Source organism: Pseudorca crassidens, chromosome 3, assembly GCF_039906515.1.
Source record: "Pseudorca crassidens isolate mPseCra1 chromosome 3, mPseCra1.hap1, whole genome shotgun sequence".
Taxonomy (NCBI): domain Eukaryota; kingdom Metazoa; phylum Chordata; class Mammalia; order Artiodactyla; family Delphinidae; genus Pseudorca; species Pseudorca crassidens.
Window position 1 is genome coordinate 83,638,875 of NC_090298.1, and position 26,303 is coordinate 83,665,177.

At 34.3% G+C, this 26,303-nt stretch overlaps 1 protein-coding gene across 4 annotated transcripts in view; it reads right to left on the bottom strand.

Moving 5' to 3' along the window:
• Positions 1-1,825: 1,825 nt before the first annotated feature.
• Positions 1,826-26,303, bottom strand: part of GIN1 (gypsy retrotransposon integrase 1) — a 28,683-nt gene continuing 4,205 nt past the window's right edge. The window contains exons 2-9 of one of the 4 annotated variants that reach the window (XM_067731366.1): positions 22,793-22,861; positions 20,827-20,972; positions 19,003-19,196; positions 17,089-17,394; positions 10,478-10,669; positions 10,206-10,382; positions 9,441-9,726; positions 1,826-2,538 (exon numbers count right to left, since the gene is read on the bottom strand). In XM_067731366.1, coding sequence (XP_067587467.1) covers positions 2,264-2,538; positions 9,441-9,726; positions 10,206-10,382; positions 10,478-10,669; positions 17,089-17,394; positions 19,003-19,196; positions 20,827-20,972; positions 22,793-22,803 — 1,587 coding nt within the window. In that variant the 5' untranslated portion in view covers positions 22,804-22,861 and the 3' untranslated portion in view covers positions 1,826-2,263. Of the gene's footprint in view, positions 2,539-9,440; positions 9,727-10,205; positions 10,383-10,477; positions 10,670-17,088; positions 17,395-19,002; positions 19,197-20,826; positions 20,973-22,792; positions 22,862-26,303 lie in introns of those variants that run through there. The other 3 variants (XM_067731367.1, XM_067731368.1, XM_067731369.1) reach the window with 3 other exon arrangements.

The following is a 26,303-nucleotide window of genomic DNA, read 5'->3' on the forward strand; positions in this document are numbered from 1 at the left end:
TGGCTTCTCCTTTGTCCCTGGATGTGGGGTATCTTTTTGGTGAGTTCCAGTTTCTTCCTGTCGATGACTGTCCAGCAGCTAGCTGTGATTCTGGTGTTCTCACAAGAGGGAGTGAAAGCACGTTCTTCTACTCCGCCATCTTGGTTCAGCTTCTGTTTTCTAAAGGTTTGTTTCTGGAATTCTACTTGGAATTCATTTGTCTGTGGTATAAGATGGAGTCCTTGATTTCTTTCCTCCAATCACTTTTACTTTAGCCTATATTAAACATAATTTAACCTTTCTTAAATGAGTAACTGTAATACCTCACCTCAGGTTTCTATTTTCAATATCACTGTTCAGTATGGTTGATGCCAAAAATATGAGATATTCTGTAGATCTTGAGATATGCTCCATTTATTACTAATGCTACTAGAATAGTTCAGGTTCCTATTATTCATCATCACTTCAAAGTCATAACTAATCCTCCATGCTTTGCTTCTCTCCTCCTCTAATCAGTTCTTTACTAGTTGCCAGATTAAGCTTCCTAAATCATAGTCCTGATGACACTTCCCTATACAAAGAAGACCTTCAATGGGTCTCAGAAAATAAAAAATAATTTAACTAGGTATTTATATTACTTTGCTTGGGCTGCTGTAACAAAGTGCCACAAACCTGGTGACTTAAAGAAAAGATACTGTTTCACAGTTCTGGAGGCTACAAAGCTGAAATGAAGGTGTTGACAGGGCTGCTTCCTTCTCTGGGCTCTGAGGAAGAGTCTATTCCATGCCTCTCCTTTAGTTTCTGGTGGTTTTCTGGTAACCTCTGGCATTCCTTGGCTTGTGGATGAATCACCCCGATCTCTGCCTTCATCTTCACATGGCATTCTCCCTGACTCTATGACCAAATTTCCCCCTCTTGTAAGGATATCAGTCATACTGGATTAGGCCCCACTCTACTTCAACATGACCTCATCTTAACTAATCAATATCTGCAATAACCTTTTTTCCAAATAAGGTCACATTCTAAGGTACTAGGGTTTACAACTTCAACATGTGAATTTGGAGGAAGGGGGACACAATTCAACCCCTAACAGTATTCAAAGCCCTCCACAAGGTTTCCTACTTCCCCTTCAGCTTTATCTCCCCATACCTTACCATTTCACCTTACACTGGAGGCAATGTAGACAACAAAAAGCCCCGCCTTTCTGTAAATCATTACAATACTTTCTGTCTCTGTGCATTTGTTTTCCTCTAATTTTTTGGACCCTCTCACCAAATCCTATTCATTCTTCAGGGTCCAGCTCAAAAGATCCTTCTTCCATTAATAGCCTAAGTTTCCTATCCAGAAATAAACTCTTTCTTTTCTTCCTCCCTAAATATATTATTTGCACTTTTCTTATGGAACTTAGCACATAACTTGTAACTACTGTTGTACATGGCTTATATGATCTATATTCCCTACTGGACTGTATGTCTCTCTTGGGGACAAGGCACACACAGCATTTATTTTTCCCACAGTATTCTTCAAAGTGCTTTATAACAAATATTTGTTGAGCAAAGTTATAACTATCAATCATAGAAATTATAGTTTAAAATCTTTGATATCAGTTATTTTATAATTATTATTTACTTAAGGCTGAAGAAAAAATCTTATTAATGGATGCTTCTGACTTTAATATATACTATGGAAATGCACAAATGTTTTCAAACCAATATATAGTTTCAGATCCTAATCCTGAGCCTGTCTAACAAGGTGAACTTACCAATACACTGTAAGAGCCCATTAAACAACTCTAAATTTTTTCCTACAATATTGTTTTTAGACGTTCCAATGACACAGAAAGAGGTTTCATTTATCACATTTAATAAATATTTATTAATGCAATTCTAGGTAGTTCAAACATTTTTTAAAAGGGGGGAATATTAAAAAAAAAATTAAAACTGAAAACATGGTACCAATATCAAACAAAGTTTTGAGCTAGAATTTAGTTTACTTCCTAAGAAGCAAGCATGCTTTGCCTGTTCTCTTTTTAGAAGAAAAAATGACATCTATGTAATATACTTCCTTTGCATATATATATATATATATATATATATATATGCACTGACATTCAAATGAGGCACAACTTTAGATAAATAAATAGTTATAAAATAAATCTTCAGGATTTAGTCATTAAGAGTTTGTCAAGATACTTTTTCTAAATAACCTTTTTGAATGGAAAAGATAACAAGATTCAAGGAGATATACTTTCTAAACAAGCACTTTAAATGAATTTTGGTGTTCACTAACTTAAGTACTCAAGGACTTGGTTTGAAGAGTCCAAGAGACTAAAAGTCTGCTTTTCAAGAGTACTATGATCTTCTATCAAGGGAGAGATTTTGGCATTTCTATATTCTAACAGTTCACGATCCTTGCTTGATGTCAGTAATTCATTGTCGACTACTCCAATAGTCGCATCTTCTACCAGAATATTTGCTTGGTATGCTCCAACTGAAATTTCAGGCATTCCAATGTAGTCATGATCTGCCACTACTGAACCTTGTAAGAGATAAAGACTGTCTGAAAGAAGAAACATAAGTTTGCCTTTTAGAATTATAATTAAACCACTTTAAAATTAAATAATGTTAAATGAGGAACAAAATTCCAAGTAATACAAATTAACTATCAAGATTAATTTCTGGTGGGTTCTCGTATCTCCTAAATAAATATGTCAAAGAATGAATAAAATGACATATGAATTTGACAGTGCATACATACAGAATTCAGGAAAGATCAAGGACTTTAAAAGAGCCAAACTTTTTTTTTCCAATTAAAAAAAAAAGGAATAATATAAAGGGATTTTTTTTTTTACAGGATTTAAAAAAAAATTTTATTGGGGTATAGTTGATTTACAATGTTGTGTTAGTTTCAGGTATACAGCAAAGTGAATCTGTTATACATACACATATATCCACTCTTTTTTGGATTCTTTTCCCATTTGGCCATTACAGAGTATTCTCTTGACCTGTGTTTGGTAGGTGTGGGTGGAGGGGGTGGTAGGTGTGGGTGAGGGGCTGAGAATCATGGTATAGATTAAAAACGAAAGTTATAAAACTATATTTTTGATATTGATGATATTCTTAATATACTTCTGCAAAGCATTTCTGGGTGAATTAACATCTCGAAAGATGTTTTAACAAATGGAATTGTTAAATACTTACATTTACAACTTTAGATAATTCTCTGGTCTTTATAGAATCCATATCAGGGCAATAATATTAAATTGTCACAATATGAAATGATAAACTAAAATGAAGATTAAGTTCCTAGAATCAGGCTTATATAATAGGAATGTGAAAGTAGGCAGGCTACAACGAATTAGATTAAAAAGCTTAGCTTACTTAAGTCTAATTTAATATTAAAATGCTCATGACCTCTTAAAAGGTGTAGCTAAATCCATACTAAAATGAGACGAGGAATCTTCCCTGTCAGCATTTCATTCTATTTTGAGCAAATTTATCATCACTATCAGGAAAAAAATGCTTAATATGAAAAACACATGGCAAAGTAGCATCATCTTTATAAATAAAGGTTAATTATATAAAAGAATTTCTCCCTACATAATATTTTAATTCATTACAACAAAGAACTATTCCACCGCCGCTGATTAACTTCCTGGACCCCTGCCTTCTCTTTCTGGATTTTCTCCCAAAACATTAACAGATTCTCTTAAAGATTTTAATACCTTAAAGAATCCTCAAATTTTAAGTCCAATAAATAGCAAAAGGAACATTAATTATCCATTTAGATTAGAGATCAATGAAAGTTTCTCAGAGCAGATAAATTTGGTAATATATCCCAGAACATTATTCCACCCTACCCATCCTCATACTAATATGTGAAAAGCTAACTGAATCTATTCCAACCCTATAAGTTACACATTTATGAACTTTAAATTTACAAACATCAAAAGATCAAACAGGACTTCCCTGGTGGCGCAGTGGTTAAGAATCTGCCTGCCAATGCAGGGGACATGGGTTCGAGCCCTGGTCCAGGAACATCCCACATGCCGCAGAGCAACTAAGCCCATGTGCCATAACTACTGAGCCTGCACTCTAGAGCCTGTGAGCCACAACTACGCGTGCCTAGAGCCCATGCTCCACAACAAGAGAAGCCACCACAATGAGAAGCCCGCGCACTGCAACAGAGTAGGCCCCGCTCGCCGCAACTAAAAGAAAGCCCTCACACAGCAACGAAGACCCAACGCAGCCAAAATAAATAAACAAACAAATAAATAAACTTAAAAAAAAGAATATTAAAAAAAAGATCAAATAAAGCTATGCTCTCTCCCAACAGTGGCATAAGTAGACTTGGGCTTGTATGGACATTTAGTTTTGCCCATTTACTTCTTCATTAGGCAAAGTGTAGTTGGTATTTTAGTTTTGAGAGGCTTTCTAAGTTTAACCCCACCAATTCTTATTAATGCAAAAGTAGTAATTAGATTGAAAAGGCTGTTAAGAAGATATACATACTTATGATGGAAATAAAAGGGTAATTGAAGGTGATAAGAAAATGATTTTTGTATGTTAGTAGGGGATGTATTGCTGAACAAGAGAACAAGTCTGAAAGATACAAAAATCATGCAACCCATGAGAAGTGCTATGCCCAAGAGTAGCAGGAAAGAAGAAAAAATGATCAGTGAAATTGAAACACTTTTAGAATGTGTTGCTAGAGCTTCAACATCAAAGTCTGCTATTAGCTTGTTAATACTAGAGAAAGATAGGTTGTAATTTAAAAGAGAACTTAAAAAGGTTAGATATGGTAAAAATGTTGCTGATGAAATTTTTCTAATAAGCCATGAAGAATTTCATAAGTTCAGGGTACACTGCTGCAATGTATTAGTGACAGCAGCTACAATATAGCATTTAAAGTATTTCCAAATTGGATCTTTGCAGAGATCTTTGATGAAGGAAGTTTTCTGTCTCAAAAATTTTTTTGCATACAGAAAGCGGGTCTATTGTAGCAAAATATGTCCAGTAAACATGTATCAACAGGGAAACTATGGATAGATGTAAAGCTCTTAGAAGTTATCACTTTGATTTCCTGCAAATGCATTCAAAGACCTTGAGCGTAAGCACCTCCTAATTACAGTAGACTTAGAAACAAATGGACTTTACCAACCTCACCTGTTTGTAAGAGGACAGCTTCTATATGAAAGTAACCAATATATATCTGAATATACATACACACACACACACTTTCTTTTAAATAAACTTTAAAGTAACTTAGTGTGATAAAACTGTAGAGAATAAAGATTATACTCAGCAAATTCTACACAAATCACTCTATATGCAATTGAAAACTACTCTGGAGATTTCAAGCCTTCTTTGTGTAGGAAAAAACAAAGTTCTCATTCATTCATAAAGGTCAAATATGTTTCAATTCCTACTATGTTCTAAATCTAGTGGACCCAAGAGAAATGCTCTTTAACTTCGAAAAAGATTACCAAAGACTTACCAGAAAGAGATTTTTGAGGCCTTACATACATGTTGAAATAATCTATCTTAGATAGATAATAAATAATGCTATCTTAAATATACTGGGTAACTATAAAATATATTATTAAAATTTTTTTCACCTACTTTTTAAACATGGCTACTAGAAAATTTTAAATTTTATATTACATAGTTTTTGCATTACATATCCATTGGACAGTACTGATCTAGAACAGTCCTGAGTTAGGGATACAGAAAAGAACAAGGTAAGTTTTTGCACCCAAGATAAAAAGACAGAGAAATAAACAAACAAAACCGTATTAAAGGACTTTTCTACTCAGTCACATTACACGATAGAATTTAATTATTTTAATTTTCTCATTCTATTTATTTAGTTACTATTATGACATGTTTGATGAAAGCATTATTTCGGTTTTGACTGGACTGAATACTTAAGTCTTTAGTTTCTTAGAAGCAGAGGTATTTTCAAGACATTTCAGGAAGGTGTTATCAGCAGTTTTGACACACTTTTTCTTATTTAGTTTTAAGGAGAAAAAAAATGAGATTAAGAGTATTAAAATTTCCCTAGGGAGAAAAATAAGTTAAAACCAAAGCCTCAGAAAAGTCTGAGTGATTGGATTAATTTATTTTTTCAAATAGAAAGAAAGTACAAGGTTTCAGAATAATTAATTTTCTTATTGTGAAGTGAGGTGTCTTGACTAATCCTATACATGGCCTGATATCCTAAAACTATTACAAATGTATTGCCATACTAGTACATCTTTTCTTATGATAAAATAACAAATAACTACAATTTGATACATAACACATAATTGTCATAATAGATAACCAATACTAACACAGAGAACTGAATGACTTTTAATTTTGAGATTACATAATTAGAGGTCAAAGGGAGCTGCTTTGCTAAAACTACAGTTGGCTCTCCATATCCCAGGGTTCGTATCCATGGATGTGCGGGTGGGGTAGGGGATAAAGGTTGGGGGTACTGTACTATGCCATTTTATGTAAGGGACCTGAGCATGAGCGGATTTTGGTATCCACAGGGCTCCTGGAACTGATCCCCTGTGGATACCAACTGATGACTGTGTATTAATAATAAAGTCAAGCTCATGGGCTTGATACTAATATAGGGACTAAGCTTTATTTTGTTTTGCGAATGTAGACCATAATTGTGGTAGGCAGAATAACGGACCCCTAAAGATAGCCATGTACTAATTCATGAAACTTGTGATTACGTTACCTTACATGGCAAAGGAGACTTAGGGTAGTGATAGAATTATGGTTGCTAACCAACCAACAGGGAGAAACAGGGAGATTATCCTGGATTATCAGGATGGGCCCAAGTATAAGAGTCCTTAAATGTGGAAGGGGAAGGAAGAATAGGAGGATGGAGTGATGTAATAAATGTGAGAAGAACTCTACCCCCACTGCTGGCTTTTAAGATAGAGGAAGAGGACCACAGCCAAGCAATGGGAACAGCCTCTAGAAGGTGGAAAATGCACAGAAACACCATCTTCTTGAGCCTCCAGAAAGGAACACAGCCCTGCCAATGCCTCAATTTTAGCCCAACGAGACCTACATTGGATTTCTAAGTATAGAACTGTAAGATAATAAACTTGTGTTGTTCTAAGCCACTAAATTTGTGGTAAATTGTTAAGGCAGCAATAGGAAACTTATAAAAGAATAAAAACCGTTTCACAAATTGTGAAGGGCAATCATACCAAAGCCTTTAGGGGAGGCAGACACAAACTGATCACAATAATTCCCACTCAGAACAAAACTACTCAAAATCTATGTCAGATAGAATAATGGGTCAATAACATTTTTCCTTTCAAAGGGAAACATTACGATTATGAAGAGACACTATGGTATGTCAAAAAATTTCTTGTTAAAATACTTAGTCTTGAAAAGGTGCCTGGCACTGAACTAGACAAAAAGGCAAATAGGCCTACTTAAAATAGCAATGTCAACCTAGTACTGAATGTGCTCCCTCAACATTATGTTCTAGATAAGAATGGATAAGTTCGCAATGGAAGCATATCTGCTTTGTACAGTGAACTTTAATACAGCTATGAAATCTCAATGCTGGTAAGAGAAACAATGCAGACAAATTCATAGTTCTTTTGGCTATACCTTATTCAAATTTATGTCAAAAGAATGGGATGACTATTCAAAGACATTTTGTTTGGTTTAAATTCAGTTTAAATTCAAAGACTCTTTAAAATCAGCTTTTGAGGTGAAGATTTTCAGGAAAATATGTGATAGAAATCACATTTATTTTGAATTTTCTACAAATAAGAAAAACAGACAAAAACGGACCAAAGAGTAAACAAGAACCAGACTCTAGGATAGCTAGATTAGTACTTCCTTTGATTAATAAGAAAAAACAACTTTACCCATTAATCTTAGGTTCCTTATATGTATACACTAGTACTAATACTGCAATTTCCTTTGTATTACTGGAAGAATAATCTGCAGAGAATTCAAGCATGAGGCAATAATTGTACTGCCTCTGTTTAGAAATTGTTCTATTCAATTGGATTCTGAAATATTCAGCAGTAGCAAAATGTTAGGTCTCCTTAAGAAATTCTCCAGCGAGAGCAAATTGCAAAATGTTGAAACATATCCTGATACAGCAACATTTTAAGCAGAAATTTTGTATTAATTAAGGAAGGTTAACACATTAGAAGGGAGCAAGTCCTGAACACCAAAGATTAAAGGGAAAATCAAAAGAAGAAGGAAGGACAACATGCACCTGTATAATCTTTTGTCCCTACTTAACTTGCAGAAAGGAGAAATCATAAAGGGCAGCTTAGAACTAAGAGGAGGCACAAGGAATAAATGTGCTTATCTTCTAACAACGAGAATGAAGGTACTGTGAGCTTTCTGAATTGGAACAGTCCAAGCTAAGTTTGCTACTAGAGCAACTGGTTCTGCCATAAGCAGAAAGGAAGGTACTCAGAGCTTTTAACATGAGAGTTGTGACCCAGATCAGAAACAGAGTTGAGCTATTACAAAGCAGCCCCAAGGGCTTCATATCCTAAGAAAGAGGGTTATCTATTATCATCATTTTTGTAATTATTATTTACTTAAGCTTGTTAAATACCTCAGTTGTTTATATTGTTTAAAATTGTACTAAATTGTATCTTCCTTAACTGCTACTCAGATTCAAATAATACTGATGCTTTATCTTTCTTTATAGAATAAACAAAATTAACTAGCTAAGGTACCAATTCACTCCCTCTAAGTTATCCACTCCAAAGAAACTCTAAGGAGCACATAAAATAGGACATAAAGTGGGACTTAATCTGAAAGCCATGTCATTTAGCTCCAGTCTATGAAAGAAAGGGTTAGAGAAGATCAGGATATCTTGACTATTCGTAATCACATTTTGAGGCAAGTATTACCTTGTCCAGTGTGCTATTTACCTCTTCTTATAATGGCACTTTATAGCATTCTGAGTATCTCCCACTCTCACCCTCCCCTGCATCCACCATGACTGTGACTAAGATGCAACATTAAAAATTAATCACATTTTAAAATGTCCCCTAATATATTTATCTCACAACAGAATTCTAGAGAGTATGTTTGTTTTTGGCATTATTTATCTTAGTTACTATCATTTCATGCTAAAAGTGACAAAATATTCTGAAAGTGAAAATAATGAAGATATAATTCTTCCTTCTGTGAAACACATTCAGTGTCTCCCACATGAACTGTGGGAAAGTGTGTGAAAATTACACTAGAAATCAAGATAAAATCTCTTACAAACCTGACAGTTCCAGAAGACACATGCTTATAAAAAAGACTACCTGGGCTCCAATACTGTACAAAATTTTATAAAAATGAGAAGGGAAAAGAAAAACTAACCAAAGGAGGGGTGCGGGGCGGGTGAGATTTCTTATATTTTTAACTTCTCTCTTCATTCAAAGAAAGTAAAAATGTAGAGAAGTGACAGATATTTACCTTGTTCACTGGATTCTCTTACATAGGGCTTGAGGTGGGACATTTTAATGGGTCTTTTAAGTCTTGTCCCAGTGTTGTCTCTCAGAACAGCACATCCATTTTCTGTAATATAGTCTATGACACAAGGACCAACCCATTCAGATTGGAAACGACCATCCTTCCACCAGTTTTTCCTTTGTCTTAAAACTTCATGACCCACTTTTAGTTGAAATGGATTTAATTGCTTTGGTTTCTTTTTAACAATGATTTTGCTTTTATTTAGTTCATCAAAACTGTTGTTCTCCATCTGCAAGTGTAAAAACAAAAAAAAAAGAACAAAGGGATGAAAGAGCTAGAGTTTCTTGAAGGTATATACAGATAATATTATAATAAAAAGATTACTTATTGAGATGCTACTGAAAGCTAGGCAAGAATCCCACTTAATTTTTTAAAACAATATTTCAAAGTCAGTATTATTACCTCAACTTTATAAAGAAAATAAAGTAATATGAGATAAAGTAACATGCCCAAGTTAAACAACTAGAAAGCAAAACCAGGGATTTGAATTCAGCTCTACCTTGATTCCAAAACACATAGTTTTCCTAGTAATGTCTCTCAGAATTTCATAGCTAATAAACATACTGTTTAATCAAAACATGCAGAATTCAATGGAAAAAAATTGGTTTTAGGGTATATCATAGGTATGTGAGTGTATGCTGAAATTTAAAAAAAAATCACTTTATAGATTTTTAGATTATAGAGTTTTTTTCTATTAGATAGAATCACCTGGCCCGCTGAAGTTGTCTTATTCTCCATTACTTTATCAGCTTCTTTAATTGCACCTAGAATTCTGGCAAACATACTTGTATTATTACCATCCACTTCACGAAGAATATCTGAAGTCTCAGGCATGTAAAGATTTCTATTAAACATTTGAAAATACGGTGTATTTTTCGTAGGTTCCTATTAAGAAAAATAAACAACAATTTGTAATAAAACATTTATGTAGCCAAGAAATAGTCATAATTCACAAGTACAGATTATAAAAAGGTACATACCGAGTGAGTAACATTGAAGGCAAACGAAACAGCTGCTAGGTGATCATCCCAGTTGTTTGGGTAGTCAGCACAGTGTTTGGAAAGAAATGTTTTGATTGTGCTATGTGTACTTACAGTTGGATTAATAGTTTGGGAGGCATGAGAAATTACAATTTGCTTTGTACCAAACAATTCACACAGTTCTACATTGATCTGAAAAACATATAAAAAACAAAGCTGATTTTAAAATCTGTATTTTATTTTTCCCTGGATTGAAAGGTTGCAAAAGAATTTGAATCTTGCCTTTTCCTTGACCATAGCCAGTCTTTATGAAAACATACATATTTTGTTTAAAAGAGTAACTACCATTTATTGAGTCCTTACTATGTGCTGATGCTTTACATTACAGTCATTATACATGACAAAAATCTTATGAGATATTAACTCCATTTTAAAGATAAGCAGCTGAAGCTCTGGGAGGTTAAGTGCCTTGCCAGACACACACATACAGCAAGGAAATGGAAGAACAGAATTTAACACTAACTCTGAGTTCAGATAACATTTTAATTCAGTAGACAGTTTCTCAAACACAGTTAACATAATCCACTTGACAGCTACATGACCTTGGCCAAATCACCAAACCTCTGTGTACTCAGTTTCTTCATCTGTAAAATGAGGAAAATCCTACCCACGACTCTCTTGAGGATTAAATGAATAAATGTTTATAAGGCACTTAAAACAGTGCTTGGCAAGTAGTAAGCACTTTATAACTCTTAATGTTACTATTATTTTTGTTGTTATATTTATTATGGGCAGGGCCTAATAAGTCAAAATGAGTTTAGAAAACTTCTAAGAATAAGCCTGTTAACTTATTTTTCCTACCTTATTTACACCTCAAACTATTTTTTCTTATTATTTTTCGTTGGGGTAGTCAGATAGTAGTGATATAGTAGTGGGGTAGTGATATAGTTCTGGCCAAAAAGATTTAAGTGAAAGTTGTTGGGCAGACTCAGCTAGTTCTAGCTTTTTTTGCCCATTAACCTCCCCCTTCTTTCTGCCAGAAATGTAGAATTTGTGGCATGCCATATTGTAAGCATAAGATTGAGAGTCACATCTCAAAGATGGTGGAACAGAATGCTAGAAGCATGGGTTCCCAATGACATTCAGAGTTACCCTTCCAACCCTGGAGAGGCTGGCTTTCTTTTCCCTAAGTATAAAATAAACTCCTATTGGAGTTTATATATTGGAGGGAAGAGAAGGGTTCTCTGTTACTCACAGTGGAATACAATTCCTACCTAATATATGTACTAACGAAGGCCGCCTTTTTTTTTTTAACATATTTACTGGAGTATAACTGCTTTACAATGGTGTGTTAGTTTCTGCTTTATAACAAAGTGAATCAGCTATACATATACATATATCCCCACATCTCCCTCTTGCGTCTCCCTCTCACCCTCCCTATCCCACCCCTCTAGGTGGTCACAAAGCCCCGAGCTGTTCTCCCTGTGCTTTGTGGCTGCTTCCCACTAGCTATCTATTTCACATTTGGTAGTATATATTAGTCTGTGCCACTCTCTCACTTCGTCCCAGCTTACCCTTCCCCCTCCCCGTGACCTCAAGTCCATTCTCTACATCAGTGTCATTATTCCTGTCCTTTCCCTAGGTTCTTCATAACCATTTTTTTTTTAGATTCCATATATATGTGTTAGCATACGGTATGTTTTTCTTTCTGACTTCACTCTGTATGAGAGACTCTAGGTCCATCCACCTCACTACAGATAACTCAATTTTGTTTCTTTTTATGGCTGAGTAATATTCCACTGTATATATGTTAGGCCACCTCCTTTTAAATCAAAAGTAATCTAAAAGAAATCCCAGAAAATAGGTATTATTTGGGTCAGCCTCAATCTGAGGTCATAATTAATGGTTTTAAAAATGACTGACTTTTGGAAAAGGCTTCAACTTGAAGAGGTTGCCTAGAACTGATCCAGTGAATCCATTTGTGAGATGCTACCTAGATATCCTTAACCCAAGAGCCTTTTTTTCTCCCCATCAAACCAGACATTCCATTAGTGGTCACAATTTTAGTTTTCCATAAGACACATTTTTAAAATTAAAGAAATAATTTTTCCTTTACAAATGTTAATTCTCTTTTCTTCACAGGTTTATAAAAAGGTCTTTGTGTATTTTATTGAAACAATTTAGCAAATACTCAAATGCTCTAAGCTGAGATATGTTAGAAACATCTGTACTTTCATCAACTTTATAATAAACCTCCCACATTGTGTATAATGTTCTAAATCTTATTTCAATACTTTAGCAGTGTTTCCTATGTCAGTATATGCTGACAAAAAAACCCATTTTATTTTGTCACGATTATGCCTGCTGTATAATATTTAAGCCATATAAATCACAGCAAAAAGAACAAATTTTCTTAATCACATGTGATTTTTATTTTTTTTGTTAAACCTCATAAAAGAGGCTTATAAACATTTATTGTTACTTTTGGTAAAATTTTCAAAGTCTTGGATTATCATATGACTTTTTTTTATTTTTAAAATTAATTTTTATTGGAGTATGGTTGCTTTACAATGTTGTGTTAGCCTCCACTGCACAACAAAATGAATCAGCCATACACATACAGATATCCCCTCTCTATTGGACTTCCCTCCCATATAGGTTATCACAGTGCATTAGGTAGAGTTCCCTGTGCTACACAGTATGTTCCCATCAGCTGTCTATTTTATACATAGTACCAATAATGTATACATCATATGACTTTAAACATGACTGGAAAGACTGCTGGTGATTCATAATGGTTTCATATTGTCATTACCTAGTATCTTGAAGTACTATATGCATTTAGGATGAGGCTTTTCATTAATAAAGGTAAAAGTAAGACAATATTTCAAATAGATTTCTTGATAATTTTGAGTTTTGGTGGCCAATTTCCTATCAGATCTGATTAGTCCACATTTATTTTTATATCGTTAATGTATCTGTGAAAGAGCTAGTACTAGAAGTTACTTGTGTCAGCTCTATCATTTTCCTGTGGTTGAAAGGTGATTGCATTATTCGTATGATCTTGTTTCACTGCAAGAAAATTAAGCCACCTAGTTATTCTATGAAGGGTAGTTTGGCAAAAACTGGACAATATCCATAAATTTAATTACTGCTGCTAAAGCAAAAGAATGAGTGAGGGAACCACTATGGACTCCCACATGTTGCAGATTCTCACTTTTTTCCCAAGATACCTTCCCGTACCATGTGCGACACACAATCATCTGCTTTGTTGACTCAGGATGCTATTATGAATCTCTATATATTATTAGTAAAAGCTTCATTTCTTTCTTATTTATTAGATAAAAATTATAAACAAAAGTTCTAATATTGTCATCCTACAAACTAGATTGTCTTGCACACCTCATTTTGCAGACCACTGCTATGTCAGTCAAGGTAGGCAATATTATACTGCAGTTACAAAACACATTCAAGGCTCAGTGGTTTAACTCAAAAATTTTACTACTTGCTCGGACAAGGTCAGCTGTAGGTCAGGGTGTCTCTCCAAAGCACCTAGGTGCCTCAGAAATCCTGGATGAGAGAACATCCACTACCCTTTAGGGTAATATCTGAAATATGCAGTTAATTCTCCAGAGACAGAATAAGACTGGGAGAAGGAAGAATTGAGGATGAAGTTTTCAATACCTCAGGCTGAAAGGGGCACACATTCATCCATTCAACTTCTTTGCCCAGATGTGTTACTTGGGCTTGCCCACCTGAAAGAGGCTAGGACAGTCGTCTATGTTTGGAAGGCTAGGAGAACTAGTTATTGCTAAGCAGTAGTAATTTATATCACAAAACAACAGATGATTATGTATATTTTAATCACTAATAGTTATAAAAACAACATAATGATAACATATAAACTGAAAAGTTAAGGGAAAAAACCTATAATCTCATTACTCTTAAAAATTCCATGGTTAACCATATAAATTTTTATTTTAGTTTCTTTACATCTATTTTTTACATAGTTATCTGTGTAAAATATGTATACATAATGTATGTAATAAAATCTTTTACCCAGAGTTTTAACTGAACATGTTTTAATCAGTGTCCATGTTATTTCCTTTTCTTGTGAACATTTTTAATGACTACAAAATATTTCATCATGGGGCTTGACGTTTTTCTGAAACACTTCCTTTATTTGGATATTTAGGTCATTTCCTGTTTCTCGTTAATATACATAGCATTGTGGTAAATAATATCGTAAAAGAGCTATTTTTCTATACTTTGGATAATCGCCTTAGAATTCTTAGAAATAGGATCGTTCACCAAGATATATATATATATATGGCTCTTACTGGACCTTTGGCAGACTGCTTTACAAGAGTTAGTTTCAAGTTGCTATACTACCTGTAATGTAAGGCTATATTATTTTATCTGTAGTCTATTTGGTATTACTACTATTTTTCTTGATTTAGATAAACAAAAAATGGTCTTAATTTACATTACTCATTACTATTGGGTTTGAACATTTTTCCATATTTATTATTTTTATTCCCTCTTGTGAATTACATTTCTGCCATTGACTAAATTTTTTAATTTGTTTGAATCTTTTATAATAAAGGCATTAGCCCTTTCCTGCATGAATGTGCTTTATTTTTTTGGCCTGTTTCTTGGCCTGTACATTTTGGTGATTTTACCACATATAAATTTCTAATTTTTAAACAGCCAAAGTTGGTGATTTTTCCATTTAAATTTATGCCACTATTCCCTAAGCTTGGAAAGTTAACTCAGTCTCTAGAGATTGAAAAAAAAAAAGTCAATTGTATTTTTTTGTTTCAATTAAAAAAAACAAAATTTTTAATTTACCTGAAAACAATTTTGGTGTGCAGTAATTCTAAAATCATATTATAGAAATAACTAGAAAATTGTTATCTATGCTGTTAATTAAATTAAATTTATTAAATAATCCTTCCCTAACTCCACTCATTTATGATACCAGCTCTATCATTTTAAACATGGTTACTAAACTCTGTGCCAAAGGGCCTCCTTAACATCTGTTGGACACCTTGAAAACTACTAGCTTAAGGTAGTTTATGGTTTCAACAATAGATCAGACTACATTCCTTTTGATGATGTTTCTTTACAGAACTGTTTTTTGACAGGCGCTATGATAAAAAGCAATGACTGTATAAAAATCAATGCAAAACAGGAAATGAGGATGGCAGTGTCCAAACTGATTCTAAAGTTTGAAAAGCTTAGCAGTGGTAAACAGCTATACACATCCCATTAGTAACTAACTGTGGTTATTTAAGAATGAAATGAAAATGAAATGAAATGAAATGAATGAAATGAAAATATTATTTCTTTCAATTTATGACTACTATTTTTTTAAATGGCTAAGTGGTTAGGATATAAATACTAAGTTGTTTGGACCTGTGCAGAAAAAGAGTTAACATAGCAGAACTAAGGCTGCTATCCTGTGAAAGTCCTGCTTACAAAGTTGGCCCTTGGCTGGTGTCTAGGACCTTGGATTTCGTGCGGGTTTCCACCATTCCCTAACTGATTAAGGGTGGCTCAAAGTGCCAAAACTGTTTATACAATCAAGGTGACTTATGCTGAACACCTTCTTTCTTTTGAGAATCTAGAATTTTTGGTGCTTATGTGATCAGCTCCCAGTAAAAATCCTAGGCACTGAGTCTCTAGTGAGCCTCCCTGGTAGACAACAATTTACATGGGTTGCTATAACTCTGCTGGGAGAACTGAGCATGTCCTGTGTGATTACACTGGGAGAGGATGTCTTAGAAGCTTGTTCCTAGTTTCCCCTGGACTTATCTCCATGAGCCTTTTGTCTGCTGATTTTGCTTTGTATCCTTTAGTTATAATAAATCTTAGCCATAGTATGAACATCTGCTGAGTCCTCCTAGTGAATTATAAAACCTGGAGATAACCTTAGGGACCCCTTGGCACAAGCCCTAACTATTTGATAAGTATCATTTTAGGTATTTCTTTTGGACTGAGATATCAAAGGTGCCGTGAACCTAGACAGTCTGGTTATTTTCTTACACCAGTACCCTGTCAATTATAAAAATTTAATAATATGCCTTAAGTATAGTAGTTATATTCCTTTTTTAGAATTTTTGTATGTATTCCTGTCCACTTATTCTTTCAGGTTAACTTTAATGCGGATAAAGGCCAGGGCAAGGGAAAATGCTCCCTCCTTTTTAATGCTGATTAGAAATACATTAACATATAAATTAATTTTGATTTGGGAAAAATTGGTATCTTTCAATATTGAATTTCTCATTCACAAGCATGACTGTATTTCTCCATTTAGTCAATTCTCCCTCTACATATCAATCACAGAATTTTTAAGCTAGAAGCAAAAAAAGACTCTTTGGTCCAACCGCCTCATTTTACTTTGAAGAAAACTAAAGACAGGTTTACAATTACTTAGTGGCATAGTAACTATTAAAATCCTTAATTTCCAGTCCAACTACCTTTGTACTATACAATATTAAACCTCTATATCTGTAGGAATTTTCTAAACTTATTAAGTACCATATAAGTTGTGCTGCTCACTGAAAGGTGAGTAAAATATGCTCCTAGATCTAACTAGTTTGTCTTACCTGATGAATGAACTCATCTCTTTGGTCCATTATTATTTTCTGAGGAGGTCCATATAAGAAAAATATATTGATAATAGCTTTAGAAATTTCTGATGCTGAAACATCACAAAGAGGCAAAATCACAACCCATTTTGTGAACAAATCTGTCATGATTATAGCATATACATGACTTCTGCTGCTTGTATGAAAAGGGCCCATCAGATCAACAGTAACTATACTCCATGGATTCTCCACTTTGAGAAGATGCTGTTTAGGTGCTAGAATAACCGTATTTTTTGCCACTTGGCAATGCTGACAAGCATATACCTATAAAACAGGCATACAATAAAGAAAAGGTATACAAATGTTAATATATTCAATATAATAAAAGCAGTCTTATAAATCTGAACTTTGAAATGGTTGATAGGTACTTTGTGTTTTGAAGGAGAAACTTTTGGACTATTCTCATAATAAAATAAAACCTATTCAGAATATAAGCAAATATTACTTGCTACTACTATTCAATGACTGCCTTAAGGGTTTTTATTCACATGGAACATAATTCTAGTTTACAATCAATAAATATTTATTAAATGAATAGATCTTAAAACATGTTTGCTATCATTTTAAATCAGTATGTGAGTATATAATTTCTATAAGCAAAAAAAATTTTTCTTTTAAAGTTATCACTCTACTGAGTTCATTCATTCATGTATGCAATATTCATTAAAATATAACTTTATTCAAACAATATTTATAGATGCCAGAAATTCCACTAGGTCCTGGAAAAAGAGAATGAACAAAAACAAAGCCCATGCTGTCATGGAGCTTTCATTTGTGTGAGATGAGATCAATTGATCAACATATGGATGGTGCCATTGTTCAACATATTTCTGGAATTATACTTTGGAAACTACTTTCAAACCAAGTCCTGAACAAAATTTTTAAACCAGTCTTTTTGCATTATAGTTACTTTTGATCAAAATTTTTATTTTCTAGTTTTTCTAACTTAAACTAATTCTCATCACAAATTACCTTATTTCCCAAAATCATTTTTCAAATGATAAAGATGTGACAAAGATTTCATTGAATGTCTGTAAAGGAATGTGTGGCAGGTTCTAAAGGCAAATACAAAAACTGAGGTCTTTGGAATACCTGCACAGACTCACAAATGATACTTAGTTAAATTAAATGTTGTGTTAATTCTTTATGCCTGAAATGACAGTCTTTTTAATGCACTATTACGATTATTAACGGGTTCTCACATACATACTAAGGAATTTCTATGATTTGCTATATGGAGCACACTAGAAAGAGTAGGGATCAACTGACCTAGCAGCAAGAATCCCAGAACTCCTAGGTGAATTTTCTATTAGAAGAAGTTGAGGTCCTAATGGGTTATAAAGTTACAAAACTCAGACTAATTTCATTATCTTCACAACTTGATTTTGCAATTAGTTGGTTTGGTGTTTCTGCCATATTTGACATTTTCTATGTCAAGACAATATACGGACAAAAGAGGAGACACACATGGGGCCTGACTTATAATGAACATATTCTCCTCTCAAGAAAAGATTGTATGACTGCCATCAAAGAGGTAATGATTAATTTTTGGTCAAAGAAATTTCAGCCCCATTTAAATTCTGCCTACACAAGATAGTTCAATGATGAAAATCTGGTTCTAGATAATCTATCTAAACAGAGTATTTTCAAATATTTAAATAATGTTTTGTTCTAGTTCAAATTATATTTCAGTGATTTTAAAGAAGATTTTTGAAGGGAAATAAAACTCCCTTTAAATGTTTTGCAGAAAAACTACCCAGACAAAAAGTACTTAATGAGAAGTGATATCTAGAGTTAATCTGGAGCAAACATGAATTTTGGATATATACTACAAAGACATTATTCAAAATATTCTAAATACATAAGCCATACCCACTGTTTGACATCATTGGTCACAGAAGTCCAATAGTAGCTGGATTCCACTAGAGTAAGGGTTCTGGATATGCCATGATGGGCTCCAGTGTCATTTTCATGGCATTCTCTTAGGACTTTCTTTTTTTCTTCTTCTGAAACAATTACCAAACGATTTTGTTTTCTGTCTTTTCCGACATAAAACAGCTTTTTTTCTGAAATAAAAAAATACCAAAAAGATATAATTGAAATTTTTAGATATCTATATAGTTTTAAGATAATCATAGCCTTATCTTCAAACCATGAGGTTTTTTTTGTTAAATCCTTTTCCCTCTAATATAGAATATTTGTGATGATGCTACCATACAATCTGAAAGGTCCTCAGCTGTTACACTTACTAACAGATATGTAGAACTAGCCGCTATAGTTTTGTAGCTATCAACACAAGTAGGGCTAGCTTGTTCACCAAAGCACATGGTAAATATGGGAGTATAAAATTATCTTCTATGGGAGTAATCAAACTAGAAAAATACTTGCAGCAGGCACTTCCTAAAAAAGGCAGGAATTAGCAAATAAATTATGTACAGATAAGCAACTTCTGGAATAGAATTTTCCAAAATAGCGTTTCATCATAGCTGTATTTTTGTAAGCAACCACCTCTCTTAAGTTTTTCAGGATTTGGGTAGGAAATAGGGTTCATAAAGCCAAGAAAGTGGGCAAACCTTAATCCTCAGGGCAGTTGTTTTCCTTTGGAGACACCTGGAAAGAGTCTACGGCTGGGAAGTAATCAGGGCAGGAAGAGAATAGCTAATTCTCCAGTGTGGATGAGTAGCTATTCAAACTCCAAAATACACCAGTAAGCTATTAGTGTGCTTAATTAAGCACATGCTGAGTGGAACATTCCTTACTTGAATTAGAAAGTAAGCAACTTAAGGGCAGGAGTTATCTATCTTATTCATCAACATGTTCCCAAGGCCTAAAATGTGACTGGCACACAGGAGGAACTCAGTAAACATTTGTTGCATAAATGATTAAATAAATGAATGAATGAATCCTCTTTAGTCTAAGATGTAATAGGTATGCCTGTTCTTAAGCTTAAGGGAGTTACTGGAAGGGGTGTACACAGGGAAAAATAAGCAGGTATTTATTTATTATCTTAGAATTTTCTTGACCTGCTTTGAGAAAAGCCTGATTCTGTACCTACAGGCAAAATTCCCATTAATAGTACCAACATTCATTTAGTCATCTGGTGATTGTATGTCTTTGCTTATCTCATCCCAAACTTCTCTTCCCCTTTGGAGGAGGAAGAGAAAGAGGGGAAAATTATCATAACCTTTCAAGATAAATATTCTACTGTCTTTCAAATATTTAATTCATTCAGGGGGATTAGGAGTTCAAAAATAAATATGATCCTGAGACTATTTAATGGCACTGAGAGGGAGGAACCACAGAAATAAGTAGAGTAAGTTAACTTTGTCAACATTTTCAATATTAGGCATCAAATAAGTTCTTCATTGAGAGTGACACGAATGTTTACAAGTGTACCACTAGAGTAGGAATCACCTGAGGACAAAAGCAGGTGACATTAATTTAGGTAAGTGTTTTGTTTTGTTCATGGTATCATTTTCTGTCTATGATTTAAAATGCCCTTTTCACGCTTACTGCCCTTCAGTTAGCTTCAATGTGAGTTTTATTTTGCTTTTGACTGAATGGCATTATCAATTTAAATGGTAATTGTTAAGCAACGACCAATTACTACAGAAATTCTCAGGATTCCACAAGGAATTACATATGGAGAAACATCTATATAAACTCTATACTAAAAATTGGGGGCATTAATTTTACCTTTGAAGGCAAATTTTTTTGCTGCTCTTCTTATGCCACTTCTCTCACTAGGCAGTGTAGTTGGATGATATTCACCAATTCGTTTATAATATGCAATCTGTTTAAGATGAAGGTCACCATTTTTTCCACTACGAACCATCATGAACCTAGGTAAAAGGTATTTAAAGATATAATTTAAATGATAAACTAATTCAGTTGCTATTTCAGTTTAGCCTTCTGTCATATTTCTGCTTACATGTGAACTGAACATTCCCGGAATATTATCTGTGTCAGAGATAATTGTAGTACAGAAAAGTGTGTGATGTAGATGAACTAAAATATTCAAATGCTATTTTTGAGACACAACATGACACATTATCTCGTCTCTTTCCCTGTGAAAAGAAATACTGAAAAATTTCCACATACTGGGAAAAAAGGAAATGACAAGCACACTTCAAAAAGTTTTGCTTAAAGTCTCTATTACCATCAACTGAAATGTTACTTAACATAGGATAGTTCTGTTATGTGACATTTGAACAAATGACAGCTTATAAGAGGGAAAATGTAATTTTATATTACTTCTAAATATATTCATGGTCATTGCAAAATGCAAAAAATTCTCAAATCATTTATGAGAAAGATACATTTTAGAAATGTTCAAATGATAAATGGCAATGAAGATATTTCGCTATGCTAGATCTCATACACTCTTCTGAACTACATGTAAGCTAATTTTTCTTGAATAGAAATGACTTTTGTTCTGTGTGTACTTTCCCTATGTTATAAAGAAAAATCTGGCTGGACTGGCCAAAACAAAACTTCTCTATTTTAGACCTAAGCCATATGGAAAACCATTACTACATTCAAAAAAAAAAACCTTTCCCTCATATTTTCAGTCAAAACGAACTATTCTGCGCTGGTTATTTTGTTTGCCACCATCCCCGCTGATCCAGATACATGTTTGGCCTTTCTCTCCCTGCTGCTGTACCCTTGCAGACTGACCCTTGCAGACTGCATTTATAGTTTTCTGGTTGGACTTGTCCAATGGGAGATACGAGCAGGCAAATCAGATGGCAGAAGAAAGAGGTCAGGATGTTTATTTCCCGGCTCCTTCCTTGGTTTAAGCTGCAACCCTCTACAATCATAGCTCCTGTCAGGAAGCCCATCTTCTGTGTCTCTAGTTCTCACTGGAAGTCTGTAACATTTCTTCTTGCTGCTTCAGCCCTAGAGGTGGTTGCTATTTTCTGCTGTTGCTAGTCTCCAGGTGCCATCTTGGTTTCTTTGACCCTTTCCATCATATGTTTATAAACAGGAACTTCATTAAATTTTCTTTAAAATCCTAGCAGAGTATATCTTCTGTTTCCTGCTAGAACTATAATTGATACAAATGCTTAAAATTCTGAATTTCCAAAAACAATATAGATGTTTACTGACCACTAGAAGATGCAGGGATAAGGCTACAAGAAAATATTACTGCAGAGAGAGTGTTAGAACAAAGCAGAATAGACCATGCTTATAAACTATGGCTTAAAAAGCTTATTAAGTCTCTTTCCCAATGATACAGCACTTTGCACATTTAATAACCATCTTTCCGATCTTTTCATAACTTTGGGATATCAGTACGCCATTTTAAAAGCAAAGGTTCTGCAAAGCTAATTCTCTCCTATCATAACCTAAAAAACAGGTCAATTATCTCTATAAAACAATTAGCTTATTCTAAGTTTAATTCACTTTCCATTAAATACATAAATTTTTTTTCATTTTATAATAAATGGTTGTACCCCTAAATCAAACAAATGTACCTTATCACAGTTTCTAAAACATCTCAAAAATGAATGGATCAGATTTTAAGACCATCTATGAAACTACAGTAAATCAGACAGTGAAGTACTGGCATAAGCCAATACTTATGGGTAGACAAACAGGTCACTGAAATAGAATAGGGAGTCCAGAATTAAATCCACATGTATGCAGTCAATTAACTTACAACAAAGGCATCAATACGATGTGGGAAGAGATGGTCTTTTCGATAAATGATGCTGAAGCAATTGGATATCTGTATCAGAAAAAAAAATTAATATTGACCACCTACCTACGTCATGAACAAAAGTAATTCCAGACAAATCATAAACCTAAAAGTGAAAAGTAAACTATAAAACTTCTGGAAGGAAACACAGAAGATGATCTTCAAAACCTTGGGATAAGCAAAGATTTCTTAAACAGGACACAAAAAGCACTATTCATAAAAGAAAAAAATTATAACACGTTGGATTTCATTAAAATCAAAACTTGTTCATCAAAAGACCATTAAGAAGGGAAAGGGTAATCCACAGATTGGGAGAAGATATCTTTAATGTATATATATCTCATGAAAGACTCATACCCAGCATATATAATTAACTACTACAAAATCAAGAAGAAAAGGATAAAACTCAATACAAAAAAATGGGGAGGGGCTTCCCTGGTGGCGCAGTGGTTGAGAGTCCGCCTGCCGATGCAGGGGACGCGGGTTCGTGTCCCATTTGGGAAGATCCCACGTGCCATGGGCTAGGCCCGTAAGCCATGGCCGCTGAGCCTGCGGGTCTGGAGCCTGTGCTCGGCAAGGGAGAGGCCACAACAGTGAGAGGCCCGCGTACCGCAAAAAAAAAAAAAGGGGGGGGGGAATCTTACATTTCAAAGAAGTGAATATCCAAATGGTTAATAAGCAAGTGAAAATGTGCTCAACATCATTACCCCTAGGGCAATGCAAATTAAAGCCAAAATGATTTACAACTACACACTATTAAAAAGGCTAAATTTAAAAACAGAGACAACACCAGGGGTTGTGAGGACAGGTAACCGAAACTCATACACTGTTTGTGGAAGTGTAAAATGGTACAGCCACCTTGGAAAACGGACAGTTTCTTCTAAAGCTAAACATGTTTACCCTAAGGACTTGGCAATTCTATTTTTAAGTTTATATCCTAGTGAAATGAGTATATGAGTATCAGAAGACATGTATAAAAATTTTCATAGATGTTATATAGTCATAATACCCCTAACTGGAAACAGTAAAGGCATCAAGAGGTTTTACCCTGTGTATACTCAGTCCTTGCCCTATAGACACTTCTGTTGTTTTCCAGTTCCGTGTTGCTCTAAATCTCAGTGCTTTTCAAACTAACTGTGAAATCTGTGACAATAGACCCCTTGATGCCTTTATTTTCATGTCATCCTATCTACAGCCTTTCCTCTGCCAAAAGATTCTGTGGCAAACTTACACCCTTCATCAATTTTCAATTTAGGAAGACTTGTGTGGTTTTAAGTATGGAATATAGACTGTCAGTCTACCTATCCATTTGCCTGCCTGTCATTCTAGCTCTGTATTATTAATAATTCTCCTTAACTCTTAAAAAATCAACCAAAAAACAGGCAAAAATCATTTTTCTCTGTCTTATTTTCATCTCTAGGATACACTGACGCAAGCTCTTCCAAGTCCAAGAGATAGAAGGACCTGTCCTTTCTTAGTTTACATTAAATCATTATGGTCTATATTCTGTAAAATTTATAATATATTATAAATGACCCCAAATTCTTGTTTTCCCTTAATGGCTTTTGGGACCACCAATGTTCTAAATCATAAAAGAAAACGTTAAAACATCCCAGCCTAGCCACTGGGAGCATGGTACCTGTAGGAGGATGAAATTTATTTTAAAAAGGTAAAATCCTTTGTTACCTCCATTTCAGAGACCAGTAAAGGTTGCAAAATTTCCTGAAGGACATTAAAAAGAAAAGGGGAGAAGCCTTTTCAGGCCTCTAAAAAGCCCGCAGGAGCAAAAGACCAAACTCTCACACCTCAAAGGAAGTACAGGTCCTAAAACACAGAGGTTTATCCCAGGGGATACAAGGATTCTTCAATGTACGCAAATCAATCAATGTGATACACCATACTAAAACACAGAGGGATGTGGGTAATTGCAACTGGTAGAAAAAAATTGGCCATTGGAAAACATGAACGTCTGCATAAAGCACAGTGATGTCTATATCTTGCCCTTATACTTAAAAACCTCTCTCTTCTAAGTTCCCACCATACCCCTCCCATTTCCCTTCTCCTGGGTATCTTAGTCCATATGGGCTGCTATGGTAATTTATTATAGACTAGGTGGCTTAATAATAACAAACATTTGTTTCTGATAATTCTAGAGGCTGGGAAGTTCAAGAACAATCTGGTGGATTCGGTGTCTGGTAACAGCTTGCTTCCTGGTTCATAAATGGCATCTTTCCTATGTCCTCACATGGTAGAAGGGGTTCAGGAGCTCTCTGAGCTCTCTCTTATAAAGACACTTAACCCATTCTTGAGAGTTCTACCCTCAGGATCTAATCATCTACCAAAGATGTCACCTACTAATACCATCACATTAGGGGTTAGAATTTCAACACATGAATTTTGGGGGGACACAAACATTGTCTATAGCATTGAGGTAACTATAGTTACTTACTAACGGCATGCCTGCACCTCTGGTCAGTGTACAATTTCTCAAACCTTGGAATTAGATTAGACACTGCCACCCTCATTTCTTCTTCCGTACTGATTTTCGTACAGTATCTGCATTATTACCACAGCAAACATCCAAAAACCAGTCTTGCAAAGATATAGAAAAAAGGAATGTAGTGTGACCTAATGTTGAAACTGTGAACTAGTGGTCCACAAGGGATATGATAGATGTTGAATACACCTGTGTTTCCTTTGAAAGTTTACAGTGTTTCATGGCACCCTGTGAATTCACTATGATGCGCTAGGAAGCCTTGGCACACAGCTTGACAATTCAGAGTTAAGGCATTTAACAAGTGAATACAAATTGGATTTATTAAGTTAAATTTTTGGATGTTAAAAGGTTGTAGACTGATAACACTGATATTTATAAATTATAGGTCGCTCAGAGGTACAGACTAAAAGTTTTCGACATTCCTTTAACTGGAATCAAAAAAACCTGGCAGATGACAATGCTAATACTAAGTTCTCTAAGTGTATAACAAAAAGCACCTATCAGGTCAATTCCATATATCTCTTTTCTAAGCACTTCCTAAATAAAGAAAAAAGGCAAGAGGTAATTTCACAGAAGAAAAAGGTTTCTTATTTCATTTTCTCTTTGTAAAATTAATTTTTACACTTCTTAAAACATACACATCATTCTTGATGATGTGTACTTCTAACTTCCAAAAAGTTCAGGAAATAAGGCTTTCTAATTTGAAAGACCAATCATTATTAACAGGAGAGTTAGTTTATTTCATTATTTCTATTCTTTTGCATCTTTCACACAATTATAATATAGCAAAGGATATTAAAATACATTTAATCTTCAAGAAGTAGGGAAAGATGAACAGATTTTTGAAAACTTAAATATACCACATCACACACTGAAAAATTAGATCTTGACTAAAGAACACATTAATATAGCAGCAAAAGGAAGCCCAGTGACTGTGATTCAATATCCCATTTTCCAGATAAGAAAAAAGACTTC